This window comes from Python bivittatus, unplaced genomic scaffold (genome assembly GCF_059951505.1).
Source record: "Python bivittatus isolate LINGU-HERP-01145 unplaced genomic scaffold, Pbiv_v1 ctg000220_np1212, whole genome shotgun sequence".
NCBI classification, from domain to species: Eukaryota; Metazoa; Chordata; class Lepidosauria; order Squamata; family Pythonidae; genus Python; species Python bivittatus.
In genome coordinates this window covers 22,114,217-22,136,505 of record NW_028277048.1, presented here as the reverse complement: position 1 = coordinate 22,136,505, position 22,289 = coordinate 22,114,217, and the positions used below count along the sequence as shown (strand labels likewise).

Genomic DNA, 22,289 nt, shown 5'->3' with positions numbered 1-22,289 from the left:
GTGTCTGGTAACCCTTACTGGAGTTTTGTTGATCAGGACTGAAACAATGTGGATTTAAAGGTTTGTTTACAGGTAAGATATGGGAAGAAGAGATAATTTCTTGTAGTTTAAGAAAACGTGTTAAGTTACTAAAATTGTTTATACTTGTTGTGATGGAGGGGGAAGTCATTTCAAGATATATTTTTTTCTTTACTATTATTTTTTCTTTTCTATTTCTATTTTTTATTTTTTATTTTCTGCACTTTCTATTTTTCTTTCTATTTTCTTTTTTAGTTTCTATTAGTTTTTACCTTTGTAACTTTAATTTTTAATAAAATTACCATTAAAGAAATTTAAAAATACTTTAAAAGTTGAAATTACTGATTTTTTTGGCATAAAGAATAAAGAGTTGGCATGAGTCAGAAACCTGCTCTCTTTTGGGCAACTAAACCTGTCAAGGACAGAAGACCAAACACTGTGGTTGACCGTATCCTGAAAGCTGCTGAGAGATCTAGAGGGGCAACAATGGTCATGCTTCCTTCATCCAGGTCCACAAGCAGTTGCCATCCCATGCCCAGGGCTGAAGGGAAACTGCCACAGGTCCAGATAGTCCGTTTCTTCCAGAACTCTCTCTAGTTGCAGGCCCACCACTTTCTCAACAACCTTCCCTAAGAAGAGGAGATGGGAGATGGGGCAGTTGTTCACACCTGCTGGATCCAGCTTCTTGAGAAGTAGATGGGCCAGCTCCTCATTCAGGCTGCTGGGACCTCACTGAGGAGTGTAAGGAAGACGACTTTGATGGAGATATACCAGCTCTGTTGCCAAGGTAACCAGGGCTAAAACATTTTCTAAGTCCAGAATGTCCAGATAATATTCAGAAGTGGCTGAGACAGAGACCTCCCTAATAGACTGGAGTTTAAGAAGGGGGAAGGTGGTAGACCAGAATCACACTTGCAAGATCCTGTTTTCATAGCCACTGAGTTTGGATCTCTTCCATCCACCTGACCGAATTCGGCATCTTGTTAGTAGTAGAGCGGGCTGTTTCTTGCAAGTCCTGCATTGGGGCAGTTGCGTAGGTTGTGAAAAAATCTACTGTTTTTAAAAACTGCGTAGGGAGAGAGCCTTCTCTAACAGGGTGCCCCAGGATTTAAGAATGGGGAAGAAGAAAAAGAGACAGTGTGTCCACTCTGCAACACAGACCTCATTTAAGCCACTGAAGCAGCAGAAAATGGACGACTATACAATGAACAAGCAGATCGCTCCAGTAAGTCACTCAGCTGCGGACTTTTTTAAAGATAGATCTAATTCTTACAACTCACTGGAATGGGACCTACAGACAGAATTAGAAAGTCAAGAGCTCATAGAGCTCTCCTCCTCCATCACAGAGAATGTCTCCTCTCCCCGGTCTACAGCAGTTTGCTCAGATCACAGTGCAGATTTATGACAACAAGGTGAACAGAGGGTGATGGGATGATAGAAGAGCTGTCCCGCTGTCCTTGAGTCAGCTGCTCCATTGTAAACGCTCTCTGATAGATCTAGTGCATGCTGAACGGCTGCCATCTAGAAAAGTCTGTATCCGAATTTTATTAACATTTAAGCAGCCTATAGTTTCTAGCAGGCTTTTTAGAATGAAGCCCTTTCTGAGTACTTTCTCAATATTTCCTATAAGTGTCTTCCACTCTGAGAGAGTGAGCCCACTTCTGGATCAGTCTCTTCAAGAAGACACTATCACTTTAAAACTTGATTGTGATAGCTCACATACAGATAAACATGAAACTGTTGCATCACTAATGACCGTGAGAAAGCAGAGTAACAACCAACAGAAAGTCTTATCTACAGTTAGGGAGTCTGCTGAGGAAGCGCCAGAAGAAATGTTGATTGATTTATTTGGTGTGCTACCAGAACCAGAGCAAGCAGATATTATCACAACACAATCCACAGCAAAGCCATTAATTAACTTGACTTTACCAAGTACTCAGGCCTGTGATAACATACTCAACAGAATATTAAGAATTCTACAGTAAAGAAAAGTTCAGATACACAGGCTGACAGTGGGGAAATTGCAGTGCTCAACCCAGTCCCTGATAATTTGCAGACTGGTAAAAGGTCTCGGTGTATCGTGACCTCCAAGTATGTAGGCCCTAAGGATATAGTTCGCCTTCTGCCCTTACCTGAGTCAGATGTGCTTTTAACCTCTTCCTACAAGGGGGATCCCCAATTGTATCCCCCAGGAAATGGCCGCAAATCCTTGGGGGGCCAGAGACCACTGATAAAGGTGAAGATTCTTCAGTTCAACAACCAGCAGTCTCCCAGAGACAGAGCCTTGCCTCGGAGCCCTGTACCATCTCTGGGGCTATTTCTGCTGTTGCTGAGGATGACCCCTTAGATACCCAGAATAAATCCACTTCTCGGTGAACTATAATTAATAATAAACAGCACAAAGCAAGCTGAGCTTCCACCACCCCTTACAATCATCTTTCAACAACGGCCGTTGCTGAGAAGATAAATTGACATCATGAAGACCAGTGCAAGATAAACACTCTAAATATTTTAACGTGGAATCTAGCTGGGTGGTATCGCTTTAGAGGTCTTATTCATCTTGATCCTCTGAGAGGTAAAGACATTCTGGTGCAAGAAACATGGACTGATGAAGACCTCTTGCTCAATGGATATTACTCATATAAATTAGAAGCAAGGCCAGGCAGAGGACCAGGGAGATTGAAGGGAGGGTTGGGTATATTTATTTCGCCTTCCTTGAGAGTAGAGCCCATACCTATCCCCCCTCTAAAACATGGCTATGGCCCTTCTTTTTAAGTTGGGCCCAGACTCACTTGTTATTTTATTAATGTCTACTTCCCTCCATTGCAAAAAAAATCACTGCCCTATGGATGGAGTTGGAACATTACATTAGTAATCTCCTCCTGGAACATCCAAATGCTTGGGTCCTATTAGGGGGAGACTTCAGTGCCAGACTGGGGCCGGATGACTATACACTATACAATAAATTTCATTAATACCCTCCCCAAGATTCCAACTTAACTAATATCTCCCTCACACGACTCTAAAAATAAAAGAGGAAATTATGCTGGACTCTGCCTTGCTAAGACAGCAAATAGGCTTAATCTTTTTATGTCTAACGGATCATTGGTAGGAGACTACCCTGGTGAGTTTACATTTATGGCAGGGGTTAAAACTAGCACCCTTGATTATATCTTAACCTCCTTGGATTTAATACAGTATATAGAACACTTTGAACTTCTACTGCATCTAGAAAGTGACCATCTACCACTTTGCATATACTTGAACCTTTTTACCAGACAGATGCTTCCTGAGGACTGTTTTCCTTTTGCTATTTCCCCAGTAGGTCCAATAAGATGTCAGGTTGCATAAACCCAGCAACTTGACCAGAAGGTAAGGAGAGCTTTAGCAGAGGACAACTTCCAAATAATTCGATCAGCCTTTATATCACCCAACTCCTCTCAAAATCTAGAACTATATAAAAATCTAGTACAAAAACTACAACCTCTATTTGCCCGTGATCCTAACTTCTCAGTTAAGAGGCCCACCTTCTCTTCGAAGCCATGGTTTGATAAGGACTGTGTAGAAGCTAAGAAAGCATATAAGACATACAAAACTGAGACCGGAGATAACAATATAATGACTCTTAACCATCTTCTTATACTCAAAAAACAATACAAGCAATTAGTGGCATTTAAGAAAAATCAAGACACAAGATCCACTTGGGAACAGCTTATTGAGGCAGCAAAGAAAAAGAACTCCTCTATTTAATAGCTTGCCAATCTGCTAGAACATATACCCCGTTAGACTCCCATATATCATCTGCAGTTTGGGAGCTTCACTTTCGGAGGATGTATGAAGATCCCTCCAGCGAGACAAAAACACAAACAACGAAGGATGTACCCGAGTGGCCCCCGGTCTCAGCTCTTGAAATTAAAGCTCTTATTGATCAACTTAGGATGGGGAAGGCCCTGGAAGCTGACTTCGTTTCTGCAGAATTGCTGAAGAATAATGAGTAGTAGATCCTAGTTCTGGCGTTGCTCTTCACTTATATCGACAATACGGGACATATCCCGGATGACTGGGGGCTGGCGATTGTTGTTCCAATCCTTAGAAGGGAAACAGAGATGACCCTGCAAACTATAGACCAATAAGTCGGCTAAATACATTTAGCAAACTTTATGCTAAACACCTACAAGATAAACTCAAGGACTGGCTAGATCGTGAGAACTTGATAGCAGAAGAACAAGCCGAGTTTAGAGAAGGGAGAGGCACCATTTTTTAAAATCAAAACTATTAAGATATATAAAAAGTACAATTAAAATACAAATCAGAAAGTATAGAGGAGAGAGAAGATAGAACTAAAAGAAGAAGACAAAAACTAAAAGAGTGAGATCAAGTAGAAAGATGGAACAAAGTGACTTTCAACTATCTCCAATACAGATATGAATATAAATTAAAAAAAAATTAAATCTCTTACCGCTAATTAACCTTAATTCACATGATTTCTATCAACACAAACCATCTAATCATTAAATCCCACAATCAAAGCTTTGTTTTTTCCCAACCCACGCACATAATCTAGGAAGGGTTGCCACAAGGAGACAAATTTAGAAACAGTATTATCTCTTATCAAACCTGTTAGCTTCGCCATTTGAGCTAAGTCCATTAGTTTAATAATCCATTCTTCCACTGTAGGTATTTGTGAATCTTTCCATCTTTGCACATATAACAGTCTTGCAGCTGTGATCATATATAGAAGCAAAGATCCATATTGTTTCTCCAATCCTTTCTCCATCAAACCCAGTAGGAACAATTCTGGGTTTTTTCTTTTGAATATTCACTTTAAGAATCTTTTGAATAGCAATGCATATCGGGTCCCAATTTTTTTTAGCCTTTTCACAAGTCCACCAAAGATGATAAAAGTTTCCTTCACCCTGTGAACATTTCCAACAAACATTTGTTATACCAGTATACATTTTTGATGACTTATCAGGAGTTAAATACCAGCGGTACATCATTTTATAAAAATTCTCTTTTAAGTTACAATTCAACGTAAATTTCAAACCTTTGTTCCACATATTTTCCCATTGTTCCAACATGATATTGTATCCAAAGCTTTTAGCCCATTTAATCATACATTCCTTGACTTGTTCATCTTCTAAGTTCATCCATAACAACATCTTATACATTTTAGCAATAACATGCTCATCATTTATACAGAGTTGAGTCTCAAAATAAGATATTTCATTAACAAATCTATAATTCTTTTTATCCAACTTAAAACGTTCAAACAATTGCATATGAGTAAACCAGTGACATATAAAACCTTCTAATTCTAACTCTTCTCTTGTTTTAAAACTTGGTTCACCCTCCTCAAAATTTAGTAAATCTTTATATTTTAACCACTTCATTTCTCCCACATTTTCTCTCCTAGTAAATGCTTCCTGAGGTGACAACCACAAAGGTACATTAGGAGACAGTCTTACCTTATATTTATTCCAGATCCGCAGTAAGGCATTCCTAATACAATGGTTTTTAAAATCCTTATTAACTTTAACTTTATCATACCACAAGTAGGCATACCACCCGAATCTTAATTCATGACCTTCAAGTTGTAATCCTCCTTTATTCTCCAAGGCTATCCAGTCCTTCATCTAAAGCAAACAACAAGCGTCAACATACAGTTTTAAAGTAGGCAAACCCAAACCTCCTTGTTCCTTGGCATCTTGTAGCAATTTATATTTAATTCTAGGTTTTTTGCCTTGCCAAATAACTTAGATATATCTCTCTGCCACTGTTTAAACAGTAAATCTGTAGTCAAAATTGGTATAGTCTGGAAAAGAAACAACATCCTAGGCAAAACATTCATTTTAATCACTGAGATTCTGCCCATGAGAGACAATTGTAATTTTTCCCATCTTACCAAATCTTTTTTCACTTCATTCCAAATTTTGCCATAGTTATTCTGAAACAACACACTATTTTTAGTAGACAGAATCACCCCCAAATATCTGACCTTTTTATCAGTCCTGAAACCCGTCTTGCTCATCAGCAAATCTTGATCAAGCAGGGTCATGTTTTTAATTAACATTTTTCTTTTTTGTTTATTTATTTTAAAACCCGCCAGTGAGCCAAATTCCTTCAATTTCTTCATCAAGTGCTCAGCAGATACCAGAGGGTCTTGTAATATCAAAACTAAATCATCAGCAGAAGCCCTCAATTTAAAAACCTCTTGTTTAGTCTTGAAGCCCTTTATTTGTTCATCCCTTCTAATGTCTCTATTAAGAACTTCAAGAACCAAAATAAACTATATAATATAATTATATAATTATAATTATATTATAATTATAATTATATATATAATCAATGGACAAAAATGATACAAATCTTATAATGAAAGCTGGTTTTATAGATAGTCACAAATGATTAATAATTGATAACTGATAAATATATAAATATACGTTGGATAGATAACATGAGAATCTATATAAATGGTGAGTGAAGACTATGAAAGGATGGCACAAATGATTGGTAACTGGCTGACACACGGTTTAAGATGGAAGATGGTTTTTATGTTTTTTATGTTCTTGTTTGTTTATGTATGTTTGTGTTTGCTGTAAAAAATAAAAAACTTAAAAAAAAAGAACCAAAATAAAGAGCAAAGGTGACAAAGGGCAACCTTATCTTGTTCCTTTTTGTATATGACATGATTGTTAGTTCTTCATTCACAATAATACTAGCCTTCTGAGGCGTATAAATTGACGTTATTCCCTGTATAAAATGTTCTCCAAAGTCCATACTTTCCAAAACTTTAAACCTAAACATCCAATTCAAATTATCAAAAGCTTTCTCTGCATCCAAAAAAATAAGAGGCGTTTGACATTCATTATGATATTGTAAATATTGTCTATTTTGTCTAACATTGTCTCTTAATTGTCTTTTAGGCAAAAATCCTCATTGATCATGATGAACAAATTCCTGCAAGATTTTTTTAACCTTTATGCCAACACTGAAGCAAATATTTTCTAATCGTTGTTCAATAATGAAATTGGTCTATAATTCTTAATTAAAAGAGGATCCTGTCCTTCTTTAGGTAGAAGCACAATGTTGGCTTCCTTCCATGAGTCAGGCATTGCCGCACCCAACAATATGGAGTTCATCAATCTTTTAAAAGGTAAAAGAATCTCATCTTCAAAACGTTTATAATATATTGCAGATAATCCATCAGGTCCTGGTGCTTTTCCCAGTTTGATTCTCTTTATAGCTTCAACTATTTCAAAAGTAGATATTAGGACTACTAATATGTTCAATATTAGTTTCTGTGGCTGTGGAAATTTTGGTAATTTTTGCTTGTTCAAATATTCATCAACCTTTTCCAGAGAAATTTCGTTTTTTATATAAGTTAGAAAAAAATTATGAAATACTTTTTACATTTTTTAATTGTCCAGTAATTCCACATTTCCTTCTTGAATTTTAGAAATCATGTTCTTGTCTCTCTCTTTACTTAATTTGCATTCTAACCAACTTCCTGGTTTATTTGCAAATTTAAAGTGTCTCTGTTTAGCATATCTTAATTTCATTTTAATTTCTTTCACAGTCAACATTGAATTTTGTTGATGTAGTAACTTGAGTTCATAAACAATATTATTATCAGACGGTTTTTTCTGGAGTTCCTTCTCCTTCAACTTGATCTGATTTAAAATCATTTGTAATTTTTGTTGAGACTTTTTCTTAAGAATATGATTATGATAAATAAAATGTCCCCTCATAACTGCTTTACTGGTATCCCACACTGTTTTTAAAACTACACCTTTATCTAGATTGATCTCAAAAAAGTCCTTTAATTTCTTCTTACAGTCCTCCACAACATTTTCTTTTTGCAAAATAGATTCATTCAATCTCCACCTAAAAGACCTAGTAAATTTTCTAATTATCATGCTTATAGGATTATGGTCTGAAAAACTCTTTGGAAAAATATCCACTGTGGAAATTTTATTTGCTAAGTCTGTTGAAACCCATATCATATCAATTCTTGGAAAAGATTTATGTCTCTCTGAATAAAAAGTAAAATCTTTTGCCAGTCCATTTTTATATCTCCATAAGTCCATCAGTACCAAATTATCCACTAAATCAAAAAAGGACTTTGGTAATTTTCCTTGCTTGATTTTAATTTGCTTTTCAGATGTTCTATCAATTAATGGTGAAGCAACTCCATTCCAATCTCCCATCAAACACCGACTTTGGTACGAGAAAGCTGACAATTCATTCAAGAGCTACATAAAAAATTTGATCTTGTCATCATTCGGAGTGTATACTCCCGCAACAATCATTTTAAGTCCATGAATCTCCACTTCCTGGTTTATTTGCAAATTCAAAGTATCTCTGTGTAGCATATCTTAATTTCATTTCAATTTCTTTCACAGTCAACATTGAAATTTGTTGATGTAGTAACTTGAGTTGATAAGCAATATTATTATCAGCCGTTTTTTTCTGGAGTTCCTTCTCCTTCAACTTGATCTGATTTAAAATCATTTGTAATCTTTGTTGAGACTTTATCTCAATATCTACCATATTCATCTGTTAACAACAAAAGTGGTTTCAAGTAATTTTTAACATATAATAGAACTCCATTTATGTTCTTCAAATTAGCTGAAACAAATTCCTGTCCCAAATTCTTATTTATCAAATATTTTGTATCTTTCTTCTTTATATGTGTTTCTTGCAAACAAATTACATCAGATTTCAATTTATTCAAATAGTGAAAGACCTTTTTTCTTTTCTGTGGAGCATTTGTCCCATTTATATTCCATGTAAGACATTTCAAAGCCATCTTTATGCAGATGATTCACCCTAGTCTTTAGGAATGACAGCTGTCTCTTCCCCATGTGTAACCATATCCATTTGCTTAATTCCAGATGTATCCTGTTCCAAGTTGGTTCCAGATCTAGCTAAAAAGTCCTTAGCCTTAGAAACTGAAGTTAATTTAAATCTTTGTTGGTGACAGGAAAAACTTATCCCTTCCAGTTTTTCCCAACGAAAGGGAATTTTATTTTTTTTCAAAACATTTGTCAGAAATACATATTCTTTTCTCTTCCTTAAAATCCTTACTGGTATTTCTTTGAGGACCATTATATCCACACTCTCAATGTTAAGTTTAGAGTCAAAATGCACTTGCAAAATCAAAACCCTTGTTTTTCTCCTAGAAAACTGTGCCAGCACATCTCTTGGCTTACCATGTACAATTGCACATTTGGAGTTTATACAAAACCCTTTTTCTATCTCATCTGACATTTTATCTTCTTCCCAGTCAATTAGTTCCGCCATGGCACATGTAATCATATTTGTTAAGTTTTCTTCTTTAACTTCAGGGATTCCCCTAAGCTTCAGACAAAACTCTGTCTCTCAACTCCAATAATGCAATTTTGTCCAGCTCTTTTTCCCTTTCCTTTTCCAGCAAGTCAACTCTGTCATTAAGATTTTTAATCCCGCCTTCTAATTTCTTCTCCATTATTTCAATTTTCTGATCAATTGTTTGATCTAACCTTTTTTCAAGTTCAAGAAACTTTAAATTGAGTACTTGAGCAACACTTTGGGTAATCATTTGTGTTGTTTTTAAAGTATATTCTTCAAACATACTTTTTATCCAGTCAAGATCACCAGAGCCACGTCTTGTTAACTTTCTGGTGGCCATTATCTTTATTTCTATCTTCTTCTCCCCCCCCCCCTTACTTAGAAGGAGAGAGAAAAGGGCTATTTCTTCCTTTCAGTAATCCAATAATCCAGATATAATACCTTAGCTCCCTCTTGTGGCCCACAATAGTATTCCCAACAATCAAACGTAACCAGATATCCACAACTAGAAACAAAGCAGAGGGAGAAGGAAGTCTACAGCCAATCACAGTTTAGGAAAATCAGCAGGTGAAAATTTTCCCACAGCATCTAAAAATAGATTGCTCCAACTCCACAGGAAACCACTTATATAAAAATCTTTCTTTTCAAAAACAAAGGTAAGTATACATAGAAAAATAGTCTCCTGAAAATATACAAAACTTTCTACAGCACTTTAAAGTTTCCGAGTTGGGCGCTCGTATTTCAATCCTTCCAATCCAGTACAATGCATTTAGAAATCCCAAAACGTAATGAAAAGCCAACCAAGAGAAGAAGTATTTCTGTAATGGGGATAGCCTCTTTAAATTCTATGAATAATAAACAACAAAGGTGATTTTAGAAGTGGGATGGCCGGAAGTAATGTCTCTTTAAGGAGGCTTTAAACGCAGCTCGGACAAGATGTTCCACCAGCTTCCCAGCTGGTCGCTCACCGTCCGGTTGCATCTGACGGACGTTTGATAAGCTATAGCCACCCAGAAGACAAGAGGTGTGATACGAGGCTTCTCCCTGCCCAGAGAATGCTTCATGTCTCGGAAAAAATTCTTGAGACACCGCTTAATACCACGCTTCTAATTTTGGCTTCAGCGGATCATCAGCCACAATTAACCTTCCGTCGCTATTCCTCCACTGCAAGTCTAGAAGGGAGAGGAACCATTGATCAGTGTTTGGTCCTGCAGCATTTGATTGAAAAATATGCAACAAATAGATCATCTATAAATTAGATATATATAAATATTTATAAACAGCTTTTGACTCTGTTACCAGGACCAAGCTATGGGAGAAGCTTGAAGCTGCTTCAATTGATCGTAGGCTTCTCCACTTATTACGTGCCTTACATACTAACGTGACCTTCAAGGTTAGGTGTAATATGCATGGGTCTCTCTCGATGCTGGTTCAAGTTCAAAAGGGGGTAAAACAAGGGTGCATTTTGGCCCCCCGCTTTTTAATTTCTACATCAATGACATGGTAAAATGGATAAATAAACCAAATCATCACCCCCCCAAAATAGGAGATCGCAGCATCCCCCTGCTGCTTTATGCAGACGATGCAGTAATGCTCTCTAGAACACTAGTGGGCCTAAAAAGAGCCTTGCGAGACCTGGTTCAATACTGTAATAATGATAAATTGGAAATAAATTACCAGAAAAGCAAGGTCATGGCCTTTGGCAAAAGGACAAGACTTTGCTCACGGTATCTTAATGGTCACAGTATAGAGCAAGTGACCACCTCTAAGTACCTAGGCGTGGTCCTACATGCCACCGGCTCAAGGAAAGCGCATTGTGAATATGCAGCTGCTACTGGTCAAAGATCAGCCAACACCATCCTTAAATTTTTCCGTTCACAGGGAGGATATTATGTTCCCACTGCAATTAAGCTCTTTCAGGCCAGGTCACTAGCAGCTTCTTTATGGGACCCAGCTTGGACCCCCAGCTTCTTGTTTCACACCTCTGGAAAGAGTTCAGTCAGGATTTATTAGAGCAATTCTCCAGATGCCTCGTTGTGTTTCAAACGCACACCTATGTCTGGAGACTGGGTTGACAGAAGCTGAATCAAGAATCTCTATAGCTTCCTTAAATCTTTGGCTGAAATTAATTTTTTTCCTCAAGGCCTTGCACCATTAATCCTCCAAGATCATTTCTCCTCTTCATGGACCAAGGCTGTTGAGTCTGATCTTGCAAAACTAAGTTTTTCTCCTTCTTCAATACTTGAATTGGATTATGACCAGGCAAAACAAAATATGAGACAAAGGGTAGAGGACAATGAGAGGCTAGCGGACTTAGAGAAAGTTCCATGGTTCCTGTCTCCAGATTACACCAGATACATTGTCAACCTTGCCAGATATCTCAGCCAGTTAGAGTCAGCGAATCATCGGAAAGCTTTCTTGCTTGCACAATGCCCTGCACTCCCCCCAGCTGTTTTGGATGGCAAATATAAAAAGATACCTTTGACTGAAAGGCTCTGCCTCTGTGATTCCGGAGAGGTAGAAACTCCTGGGCATGTTGTTCTTCGATGCTCATTCCATAGAGAGATCTGAACAAAATTTATTTATCCAATGTTTAATAGGTTCCCAGGCCGCTCTGATACCAACTATCTACAGTTTCTGCTTAAAGATGAATGGAATATAGTCACAGTGCAGGTAGCTAAATTCTGCGCAGCAGCACTAAAGATTCATCGGAATCTGATGAATAACTTATTGTAAATATTTTTACATAACCAGTACACTTCAATTCTAGATATTAACACTTCATTGTAATTTCAGTAGTTAACTACTAATAATTATAGGATGCCATAATTTAAGGAGTAATAATATACTACAGTATAGGCTGCTTGACCTCATATATAAAAATTAGGTTGGATTTGTTGTTGTTCAGTCGTTAAGCCGTGTCCGACTCTTCGTGACCCCATGAAACATATCGCGCCAGGCCTTCCTGTCCTTCACTGCCTCCCTGAGTTTGCTCAGTTTCATGCTCATTGCTTCAGTGATGCTATCTAAGCATCTCATCCTCTGCCGTCCTCTTCTCCTTTTGCCTTCAATCTTTCCCAGCATCAGGGTCTTTTCCAAAGAGTCCTCTCTTCGCATTAGGTGACCAAAGTATCTGAGCTTGAGCTTCATTATCAATCCTTCCAATGAGCAATCAGGGTTGATTTCCTTTAAGATTGACTGGTTTGACCTCCTAGCAGTCCAGGGGACTCTTAAGAGTCTTCTCCAGCACCACAGTTCAAAGGCATCAATTCTTCGGCGCTCAGCCTTCTTTATGGTACAGCTCTCACAGCCATACATTACAACTGGAAAAACCATAGCTTTGACTATGCGGATCTTTGTCGGCAAGGTGACGTCTCTGCTTTTTAATATGCTATCTAGGTTTGCCATAGCTTTCCTCCCAAGGAGCAAGCGTCTTTTAATTTCATGGCTGCAGTCTCCGTCTGCAGTGATTAGGTTGGATGCTAAATTGTAATTATGATATGGATTTTATTTGCTATTATTAGAGCTAAGAATTTTTTATTTAGACATGTCTTGTGCATTTTTAATTGTACTGGTCTATGACTGTAGTAATAAATAAAATGAAAATCACTTGCAAGATCCGGTTATCATAGCTAGATGTTAGTATAGATATATAGGTAGTCCTCAGGTTACGATGGCAATTGGGACCGTTATTACTGTTGGCTAGTGATGCAGTTGTAAAGTTCAAAGTCATGTGACTGCGTCATTTAGCAACAGCAATCCTGGCAGTTCCAGTTGCCAGAGTAACTCCAAGACACATGGGCCATTGAGCAAAAAGTGGTGGGAGTCCCAAGTAAGGAGCGTGGGGGCTGCTGCGGGGTTTGGGGGGCTGCTGCGGGGGTATAGTGGGGGAGGCCGGGTGTCCTGGGAGGCCTGGCACAGGCTGCACATGAGTCAACCACAGACCTCAACATATCTCCAGGTACTCCTTCTGACAATAAACAAGGAAGTTCTATTCAGCTACTGCCATGGAACATAGCTGGATGGAAGGACAGAATGTCAGATGGAGACCTGATGGAATTTCTCTCCACGTTTGACATCATAGCACTCCAAGAGACATGGCTAACCACCAATGATAAAGATGCTCACCTACTAGGCGTTGGATCACGGTCTATAGCGGAGTGTAAATTCAAGACAAAAGGATGGGCCTCAGGGGATTATGTGTACTTGCCAAGGCAGATTTGGGCTGGCAAGGGCAGGAACTGATCCTCAGAGATGACACCTTCTGTCTCCTAGCTATTCAATTTAAATACAAATCATTTGAGGTATTGCTGTTGAATGTGTATCCACCCCCATATTCCTCTCCTGGCTTCTCTCCTGACATCTGGGTACAATTAGAAAAAACAGTCTTAGAGACAAACATAAAACATCCCAAATCCATTGGGATTCTACAAGGAAACTTTAGTGCTAGAGTGGGGGCTTCCTTGTACGATTAAGCCCACTTGAGCATCATACCTGAGGACTATCTATCAAATGGCGCACCCTGGTACTCCAGAGATTCTAAAAGCAATATGGCAGGCCGTAAATTGATCTCTTTAATCTGTACATGCAATCTTCATATCCTAGGAGGCAAGGACCATTGCTTTATATACCCTTCACCTTCCATGCCAGGAACGCAAGCAGGGTCCTGGATTACATACATATGTCTCTCAACAGACAAAACTGACTTATTCTCAGACATTCAAGGTTATGTGAGGGAAGACAGCGACCATCAACCAATTGTAGTTAACTTTTATGGCAATTCTGATTGAAGACAACCTGTACCACACAACAAGAGGCTACTCGCTAACCTTTGCGTTCTGCAGAACAAGCTGCCTGGTCTCCCGTACACCCCAGCCAAATGCCCACTGGGAAGAGTGACCAGTTATGACAGGGAGAGGGCAGCCTACAGGGCTTCTGCTGACCACATCCTGAGCTCTTTAGCAACCAAAGGGTCAGCAAAGCATGTCAGTTCGCATCCACAACAAAGAAATGGCATTGGAAGCAGTTGAAACACACATGACTTTAAAACTGGAATAGCTACAGGTGACATTAAACTGCCTCAGGGAAGTTCATGAGAACATGGCAGGAAAATGTGGTTACTGGGTAAGGGAGGAATGGCCTCGTGTGTTGTGCACCCCAAACTCACCTTCTTCCTCAGCCTCAGCCTGAGCCCACATGGGGGAATGTGATTGGCTTTTTTCTTACCAGCAGGAAGTCCACAAATCTCTTCCCTGAACTATTCTACAAAGGCACTCCCAGGACAGCACTACCTGCCAGCCTCAGTACCAAAAGAGAACAGAAATTGAGTGTTGGGAGAGAGACAGTTATGCTGGCACATTCTTGGGACACTTCACAGACTGGAGGAAAGCATGTTAAACCATGACCCTATGGCTGCCCTGCACGCCTGGCCCTCTAGCACTTTCTCGGTTACCACCAAACAGCCTTCCCCACAAGCTCTTTCCCCTTTAACTCACACATTTCCAAGAACTTCCGCCCATAGTTTCTTGAATGTCTGGGGCCAGCTGGTGCCATATTCTCTGCAAGGATTCCTCCGGAGGATCATAGATAGGTGTTGAAAAAGCACCAGATTCAACCACGCTGACGTGGACCCCTAAAGTCTGCATCTCTTGCCTGGATTGAGACCAAAGCAATAAGAACAAAAGAAAGGGCTTGTTCTTAGACCAAGGATCCACAACATTCAATGTCCTGCTCCCACAAGCATCAAATACAGGAAATTGCCCTCTTCTGCTGGAATTCTCTAAAAGGAGGTTCAGAAGGCTGACAGAAACTGTCCCCCAAATATAAAGGTGCCTTCCATGTCCGATTGACATGCCTTGCCAGGAACCTTCTCTAGACATTTCCCATTGTTTTCGTGGAACCGATTTCCAAATGGCACCTTCCTTTGAGGCACCACCGCAGAAAGGCGGATACCTCACGTTTTAAACTGGTCAGGACAACTCTCTGGTGGAAGAAGAATGTGTTTGCCAGTGTGTTTCAATTGCTATCAGTTGATGGGCCATTTATATCATTCATTTATTTTTAATTTTTATTATTCTTAAATTTATATGCCGCCCATCTCCCCCAGAGGGAGACTCTGGGCAGCTCACAATTAAAATCAAACAACAAAAACAGTAAACAGTACTGCTTTACTTGGCATAGCCAAGATTACACACTCTTCCTGAAGGCCATGAAAGTGGGGGCACACCACACATCAGGTGGTAAGTTGCTCCACGGGTGGGGGCCACGGCAGAAAAGGCCCTCTTCCTAGACCCCGCCAGTTGAAATTTCTTGACTGGTAGGGTCTGCAACATGCCCCTTCTGCCGGACTGAGTGGGGCAGCCTGATATAACGGGGGCAAGACGGCTCCTCCGATAACCTGGTCCTGTGCCATGAAGGGTTTTAAAAGCAACAACCGACACCTTGAATTGGACCCGGAAGCAAACCAGCAAGCAACGCAGCCTGCATAACAGGTGTTCTATGTGCCTCTGGGGGCATTCAAAACTGCCGGTGCTGCACCATTTTCTACCAGCTGTAGCTTCTGGATACTCTTCAAGGGTAGCCCCATGCAGAGTAGTAATCCATAATACCAGTGTTACTGTTTATTTTCAATTAAAACATCTTTATCCCATGGTCTCTGAATGGGATCTAAAAAGTAGTCGACCTGGATAACAAAAACAGTTAAACACAGGATCTCAAGGCATAATATCCACATGAAAAATAGACTTAAAACATGCAAGTTCCTCATTTTCTGATGGTAATTAGGACCAGGAACAACATCACTAAGAAACGCCCTTGTAAGGCGCAATGCCACGTGACCGTGCCGACTTATGACGGCAGTTCTGGTGGTCACAGTTGGTGCCATGACGTAAATCCAAACATGGTTGCAGCGTCCCGTGGTCACTCAATCCCCATTTGTGACCTCTTCCCGGCTTCCCCATTGACTTTCCTTGTCGGAAGCTGGCAGTGAAGGTCGCAAATAATGATCATGTGGACAGGGGATGCTGCGACCATCATAATTGTGACTCAGTTGCCAAGCAGCCACATCATGTCCACATGACTGTGGGGACCGTTGCAACTACAAGGATTAGTCATAAGTCCCCCTCATTCAGCACCATCATAACTTCAAACAGTCGCTGAACAGGTGGACATTCAACAAGGACTACCTGTATATCCAATTCAAATCAGACATATTTCAAATAGCCCTTGATCTCCTCTCTTACCTTCCATTTTCTAAATTGGGGGCTTGATGAGAAATGAGATTTTTTCATTATTTCCATTGTTATTTTTTTGCTTACTTCCATCTGTAATACACCTTTTCTTTCATGGACCATGAAATGATATCAGTTTGTTTTGAGCTGTTATCACCCCTCTGATTACTTATACTGATATATACATATATACAGTATATATATCTTTTAAAGGTATCTTTTACTGAAACCGTAATTAAGTACGGCTTCAGCATACCTCTTGACCAGTTCCCAACAGTTCTTCATTTTAGCATGGAGAGGACGCCTTTTTAGAAAGCCAAAGGCCACATACGAAAGGATCAGATTGCGATGTAGCTGCTGGGTATAGTTAATGTCTGATGCTGGCCAACCTCCTCATTTGGATAAAAATTGCCCCAATTCATTTGAGAGTCTGAGGAAAAAGAAATAGATACTGCCCACCACATCACTCCATCCACCAAGGTTAGCAGACTGGCTGACCAAACCGGACAGGCCATCGGGCATACACAGCTATGACTTCTTGTACTTGAGCCCCTGAACCGATCACACCAGTAACCTCTCTCTCTACCCAATGGTAGGGCTAGCCCCACTTGCAGTTTGGAAGTCTTGATGAGAAATCGTCAGAAGTTACTTTACCTCAGACTGTTAGAAAAGGCTTCAATGCCGTATTTGGATATAGGATAACCTCCTCCAATGAACGACAGTCTTCCCAGCATACTGGACATGTTGACGACGCTCCCTTTGGCCTTCCTTAAAAAGGGCAGCATGTGAAGCGTTACATCAATTAACCCAAGCAGGTTGACATCCAGCACTGATACAAAGTCCTTCTTGGTCAGCCACTCGTTGGAAGCTGTTGGGTTAGCAGTACCTGCATTGTTTATCAGTCCCCAAAGTCCTGTAGAATCAGAGGAGATAAGACTGTTACAACTCCACTTGCTTCTCTTTGCAGATTCGCATCCATGCATCCATGCATGCATGCCAGCATGCATCTGTCCATCCATCCATCCATCCAGCCAGCCAGCCAGCCAGCCAGCCAGCCAGCCAGCCAGCCAGCAGGCCAGCCATCTATCAATCTATCAATCTATCAATCTATCAATCTATCAATCTATCAATCTATCAATCGATCCATCGATCCATCGATCCATCTATCTATCCATCTATCCATCTATCCATCTATCCATCTATCCATCTATCCATCTATCTATCTATCTATCCATCTATCTATCTATCTATCTATCTATCTATCTATCTATCCATCCATCCATCCATCCATCCATCCATCCATCCATCCATCCATCCATCTATCCAGGCTTCCATACATTCAATATTGCTAACCCCAAATCTGTCAAGAAAATATCAGCCCTTCAGGGTAGAACAGGCTAGGAATCCAAAGTGATCGATGCTAATATTCTAGAAGATGCCATGCCTTATTAATTTAGGCAAGAAAGCCATCATAATATTGGCACGTTAATAAAAACAATAATGGGAATTTTGGGGCACATTGAGGACACAGAGTAAGAGTTAACCAGGCGCAGTACCTTTGTCCCCCACACATGTTTTCACCCACTCAGTTGCTGCTGCAACACTCTCAGTGCTGGTGACATCCAGCAGGGTGGTTTTTAACTGGTCCGATGTGAGTTTCTCCAGCTGTTCTGCCCCTTCCCAAGTAAGACACACGGCCAACACCCGCAGGCCCCGGGCATCCAGCTGCCTGGCCAGCTGGTTCCCAAAGCCAGTGTCACACCCCGTGATGAAGGCGTATTTCTCTGTCAGGTTCTCCACCATCTGTCTCTCCCGGTACCATCGTCGAAGGAGGTAAAGCCCCACCAGGGCAGCCAGGTAGAGCCACATGGCTGATACCTACCAGGAAGAAGCAAGCAGTGTGAATGGATGAGGAGCGATGCACATAGCAAGCTTGGGAAGCCCAGAGATTTTACTGTGAAATGATTGGCTAGTGGCTCTTGTTGGTAAGACCGAGAACCAGTGAGTAGAGCATTTCCTTGGAATCTCTCTGTACAAGGAGAGGACAGGAGATCACCCACATGCGCTCCAGACAACTGCTTCTCGCAAGGAGACAATAGGACACTGGTTTTCTGTGGGTTTGAGCACCAGGAAATGAAAGGATCAGCCATCTTGCTCGGAACCGAGGCAGAACCTTTTAAAGGACACTACATTCGCTAACCTCCCTTTCTAATCACTTTCAGAAATGACCTATTAACCATCTTACAACTATTAGCAACCTTCGGAACATTAAGTCTGAAAAGTTGCCGGCTGAGATTATCTTCAACTCTGAACAAAAGAAAAAATTATTATAAGCTATGAACTTAAAGAATTAATAATAATAAATATTATTTATTATAAAATAAATAGCTTCTCCTGGGAAACACTTGGTTTGGCTGTCTTGGATTGTAAGTAATTACAAAGATAAGTGACTTTATGATTTTAGGAACTGGACACAAGAGGGGACCAGAGATTCCAAAGAGAAGGAAAAAAAACATATAAGCCTGCTTTTGTACTGAGACTTAAAAAATGACACAAAACATTATAACATTGGAAATATTAAAGGAGATCTTTGAAGAACGGAGCCAGAAATTAGTGGCTACAACATCAACAGTGTCAGTATAGGTAGTCCTTGACTTACAACCACAAGAGGGACTGGAAAATTCGCCGTTAACCACTTCAATAGTTAAGTAAGGCATCTCGTGACCGCACCCAATTTTATGACATTTTTTGTGGCAGTCATTAAGCGAATCACCACGGTCATTAAGAAAATCACATGTTTGTTGAGTGAATCACACTGATTGATTTTGCTTGTTGGAAACTGGCTGGGAAGGTCACAAATGGTGATCACGTGGCCCCCAGGATGCTGCAACTGCCCTAAATACATGCGAGTTGCCAAACAACTGAATTTTAATCACATGACTGTGGAAACGCTGAGATGGTCATAAGTGGCTGGAGTTTTAAAAATTAAAGGGGAAATACAAATGACAAACCAAGAGATTGACCTGGAAAATGTTTTCTTATTGGATTTACAAAAGAGGCTTGTTCAACCCTTCAAGAGGTGGTGTGATGGGATAAAGAAGAATTGTAGAGGAATCAAATCCTATGACAATATTTGAATGAACTAAAGATTAAGACTGTTAGTAGTAAAAGGAAGGAATATAATGTCAGTTTATTTGATCAAGGTTAAAATGAGACTTTTTGTTTTTGTTTTGTTTGGCAAAGTTCCGGCAACCCTTTACGGACTTTTGCTGACACCAGGATTGAAAAGTTGATGTTTTATGGATTTGCTTATAGATAAGGGATGGGATATGAGATGAAGAGATATCTGTTTGTCATCTTTAAGGGGGTGAAGGCTATTAATGTTTACACTTGTTGTGAACAAGTTTGGAAGTCACTTCTTTATATATTTCTTTTCTTTTTCTTCATTATATTCTTTATAATATAATTATAAATTATAAATACAGTGGGGCAAAAAAGTATTTAGTCAGCCACCAATTGTGCAAGTTCTCCCACTTAAAAAGATGAGAGAGGCCTGTAATTTTCATCATAGGTATACCTCAACTATGAGAGACAAAATGGGGAAAAATAAATCCAGAAAATCACATTGTCTGATTTTTAAAGAATTTATTTGCAAATCATGGTGGAAAATAAGTATTTGGTCAATATCAAAAGTTCATCTCAATACTTTGTTATATATCCTTTATTGGCAATGACAGAGGTCAAACGTTTTCTGTAAGTCTTCACAAGGTTTTCACACATTGTTGCTGGTATTCTGGCCCATTCCTCCATGCAGATCTCCTCTGGAGCAGTGATGTTTTGGGGCTGTCGCTGGGCAACACGGACTTTCAACTCCCTCCAAAGGTTTTCCATGGGGTTGAGATCTGGAGACTGGCTAGGCCACTCCAGGACCTTGAAATGCTTCTTACAAAGCCACTCCTTCGTTGCCCGGGCGGTGTGTTTGGGATCATTGTCATGCTGAAAGACCCAGCCACGTGTCATCTTCAATGCCCTTGCTGATGGAAGGAGGTGTTCACTCAAAATCTCATGATACACGGCCCCATTCATTCTTTCCTTTACACGGATCAGTCGTCCTGGTCCCTTTGCAGAAAAACAGCCCCAAAGCATGATGTTTCCACCCCCATGCTTCACAGTAGGTATGGTGTTCTTTGGATGCAACTCAGTATTCTCTCTCCTCCAAACACCACAAGTTGAGTTTAGACCAAAACGTTCTACTTTGGTTTCATCTGACCATATGACCTTCTCCCAATCCTCTTCTGGATCATCCAAATGCTCTCTAGCAAACTTCAGACAGGCCCAGACATGTACTGGCTTAAGCAGGGGGACACGTCTGGCACTGCAGGATTTGAGTCCCTGGCGGCATAGTGTGTTACTGATGGTAGCCTTTGTTACTTTGGTCCCAGCTCTCTGCAGGTCATTCACTAGATCCCCCCATGTGGTTCTGGGATTTTTGCTCACCATTCTTGTGATCATTTTGACCCCACAGGGTGAGATCTTGCATGGAGCCTCAGATCAAGGGAGATTATCAGTGGTCTTGTATGTCTTCCATTTTCTAATTATTGCTCCCACAGTTGATTTCTTCACACCAAGCTGCTTGCCTATTGCAGATTTAGTCTTCCCAGCCTGGTGCAGGTCTACAATTTTGTTTCTGGTGTCCTTCAACAGCTCTTTGGTCTTGGCCATAGTGGAGTTTGGAGTGTGACTGTTTGAGGTTGTGGACAGGTGTCTTTTATACCGATAACAAGGTCAAACAGCTGCCATTACTACAGGTAACGAGTGGAGGACAGAGGAGCCTCTTAAAGAAGTAGTTACAGGTCTGTGAGAGCCAGACATCTTGCTTGTTTGTAGGTGACCTAATACTTATTTTCCACCATGATTTGCAAATAAATTCTTTAAAAATGAGACAATGTGATTTTCTGGATTTTGTTTCTCATTTTGTCTCTCATAGGTGAGGTATACCTATGATGAAAATTACAGGCCTCTCTCATCTTTTTAAGTGGGAGAACTTGCACAATTGGTGGCTGACTAAATGCTTCTTTGCCCCACTGTATAATGGACACATACTGAATCAATGCCAAAAGTGAACTGGATGCAAATAAATTACACACTGACTTATGACCTTTCAAGATATATTTCTGGTAAGGTGTCGGGGGGTTTTTTCCTTGAGAATAAATGCACGACAGATTTCCTTTCATCCCAAGAGATCATCCTTTCTCTCTTCAGTCTAAAAGTCAAGACACTGAGGCAATTTTGGATCGCTGGCAACATTTCTCAGTGGTATATTAACTGATCTGGTAAATGAACCACCCCGCCCTCCCCAAACACAGACAATGGACAGAGATTGTCCTTTCACCTTCCAATAACGTTTCGGGTTACTCAATTGGCAAGGTTACAACTGTGATCTCCATATACCAAAACATATTTTCCGAATTTCCCCGTGAAACTGTTGCTTAGAGTTAGAGGAGGAGGCCTGACTGTTGTCCCTATCTCATTTTTCACACACATGCCCCATCGAATCACCTAACCCCTCTATGATTTGTGGCCCTTCTGCCTCTGGAGTTAAAAGAGTATTTCACCCTTCCTTGAACTGGCACAAAACAAGGGCAGCAGAAAAGGGATCTCCCGTTGCCAATCCCTAACCTAGCTCGGCTGCATCTGGCTTCAGTCACT

At 40.2% G+C, this 22,289-nt stretch overlaps 1 protein-coding gene across 1 annotated transcript; it reads right to left on the bottom strand.

Moving 5' to 3' along the window:
* Window positions 1-4,022: 4,022 nt before the first annotated feature.
* LOC112543231 (retinol dehydrogenase 16-like) lies at window positions 4,023-18,476 on the bottom strand. Its single transcript, XM_088138491.1, has 4 exons — window positions 18,137-18,476; window positions 17,235-17,493; window positions 14,847-15,003; window positions 4,023-4,106 (listed from the first exon to the last, which is right to left on the bottom strand). Exons 1-4 carry the CDS (start codon window positions 18,447-18,449, stop codon window positions 4,023-4,025), a joined length of 813 nt encoding a protein of 270 aa, XP_087994617.1. The 5' UTR covers window positions 18,450-18,476.
* Between the last annotated feature and the right edge of the window lie 3,813 nt (window positions 18,477-22,289).

Coding starts and splice junctions, on each gene's coding strand:
- LOC112543231 (XM_088138491.1), bottom strand. CDS start 18,449: ATGTGGCTCTACCTGGCTGCCCTGGTGGGGCTTTACCTCCTTCGACGA. Junction 15,004..17,234: donor GCCTTTTCTAACAGTCTGAG/GTAAAGTAACTT, acceptor GTCTCAATCCAG/GCAAGAGATGCAGACTTTAG. Junction 4,107..14,846: donor GCGGAAGTTCTTGGAAATGT/GTGAGTTAAAGG, acceptor TTCCCTTCTAAG/GATTGGAACAACAATCGCCA.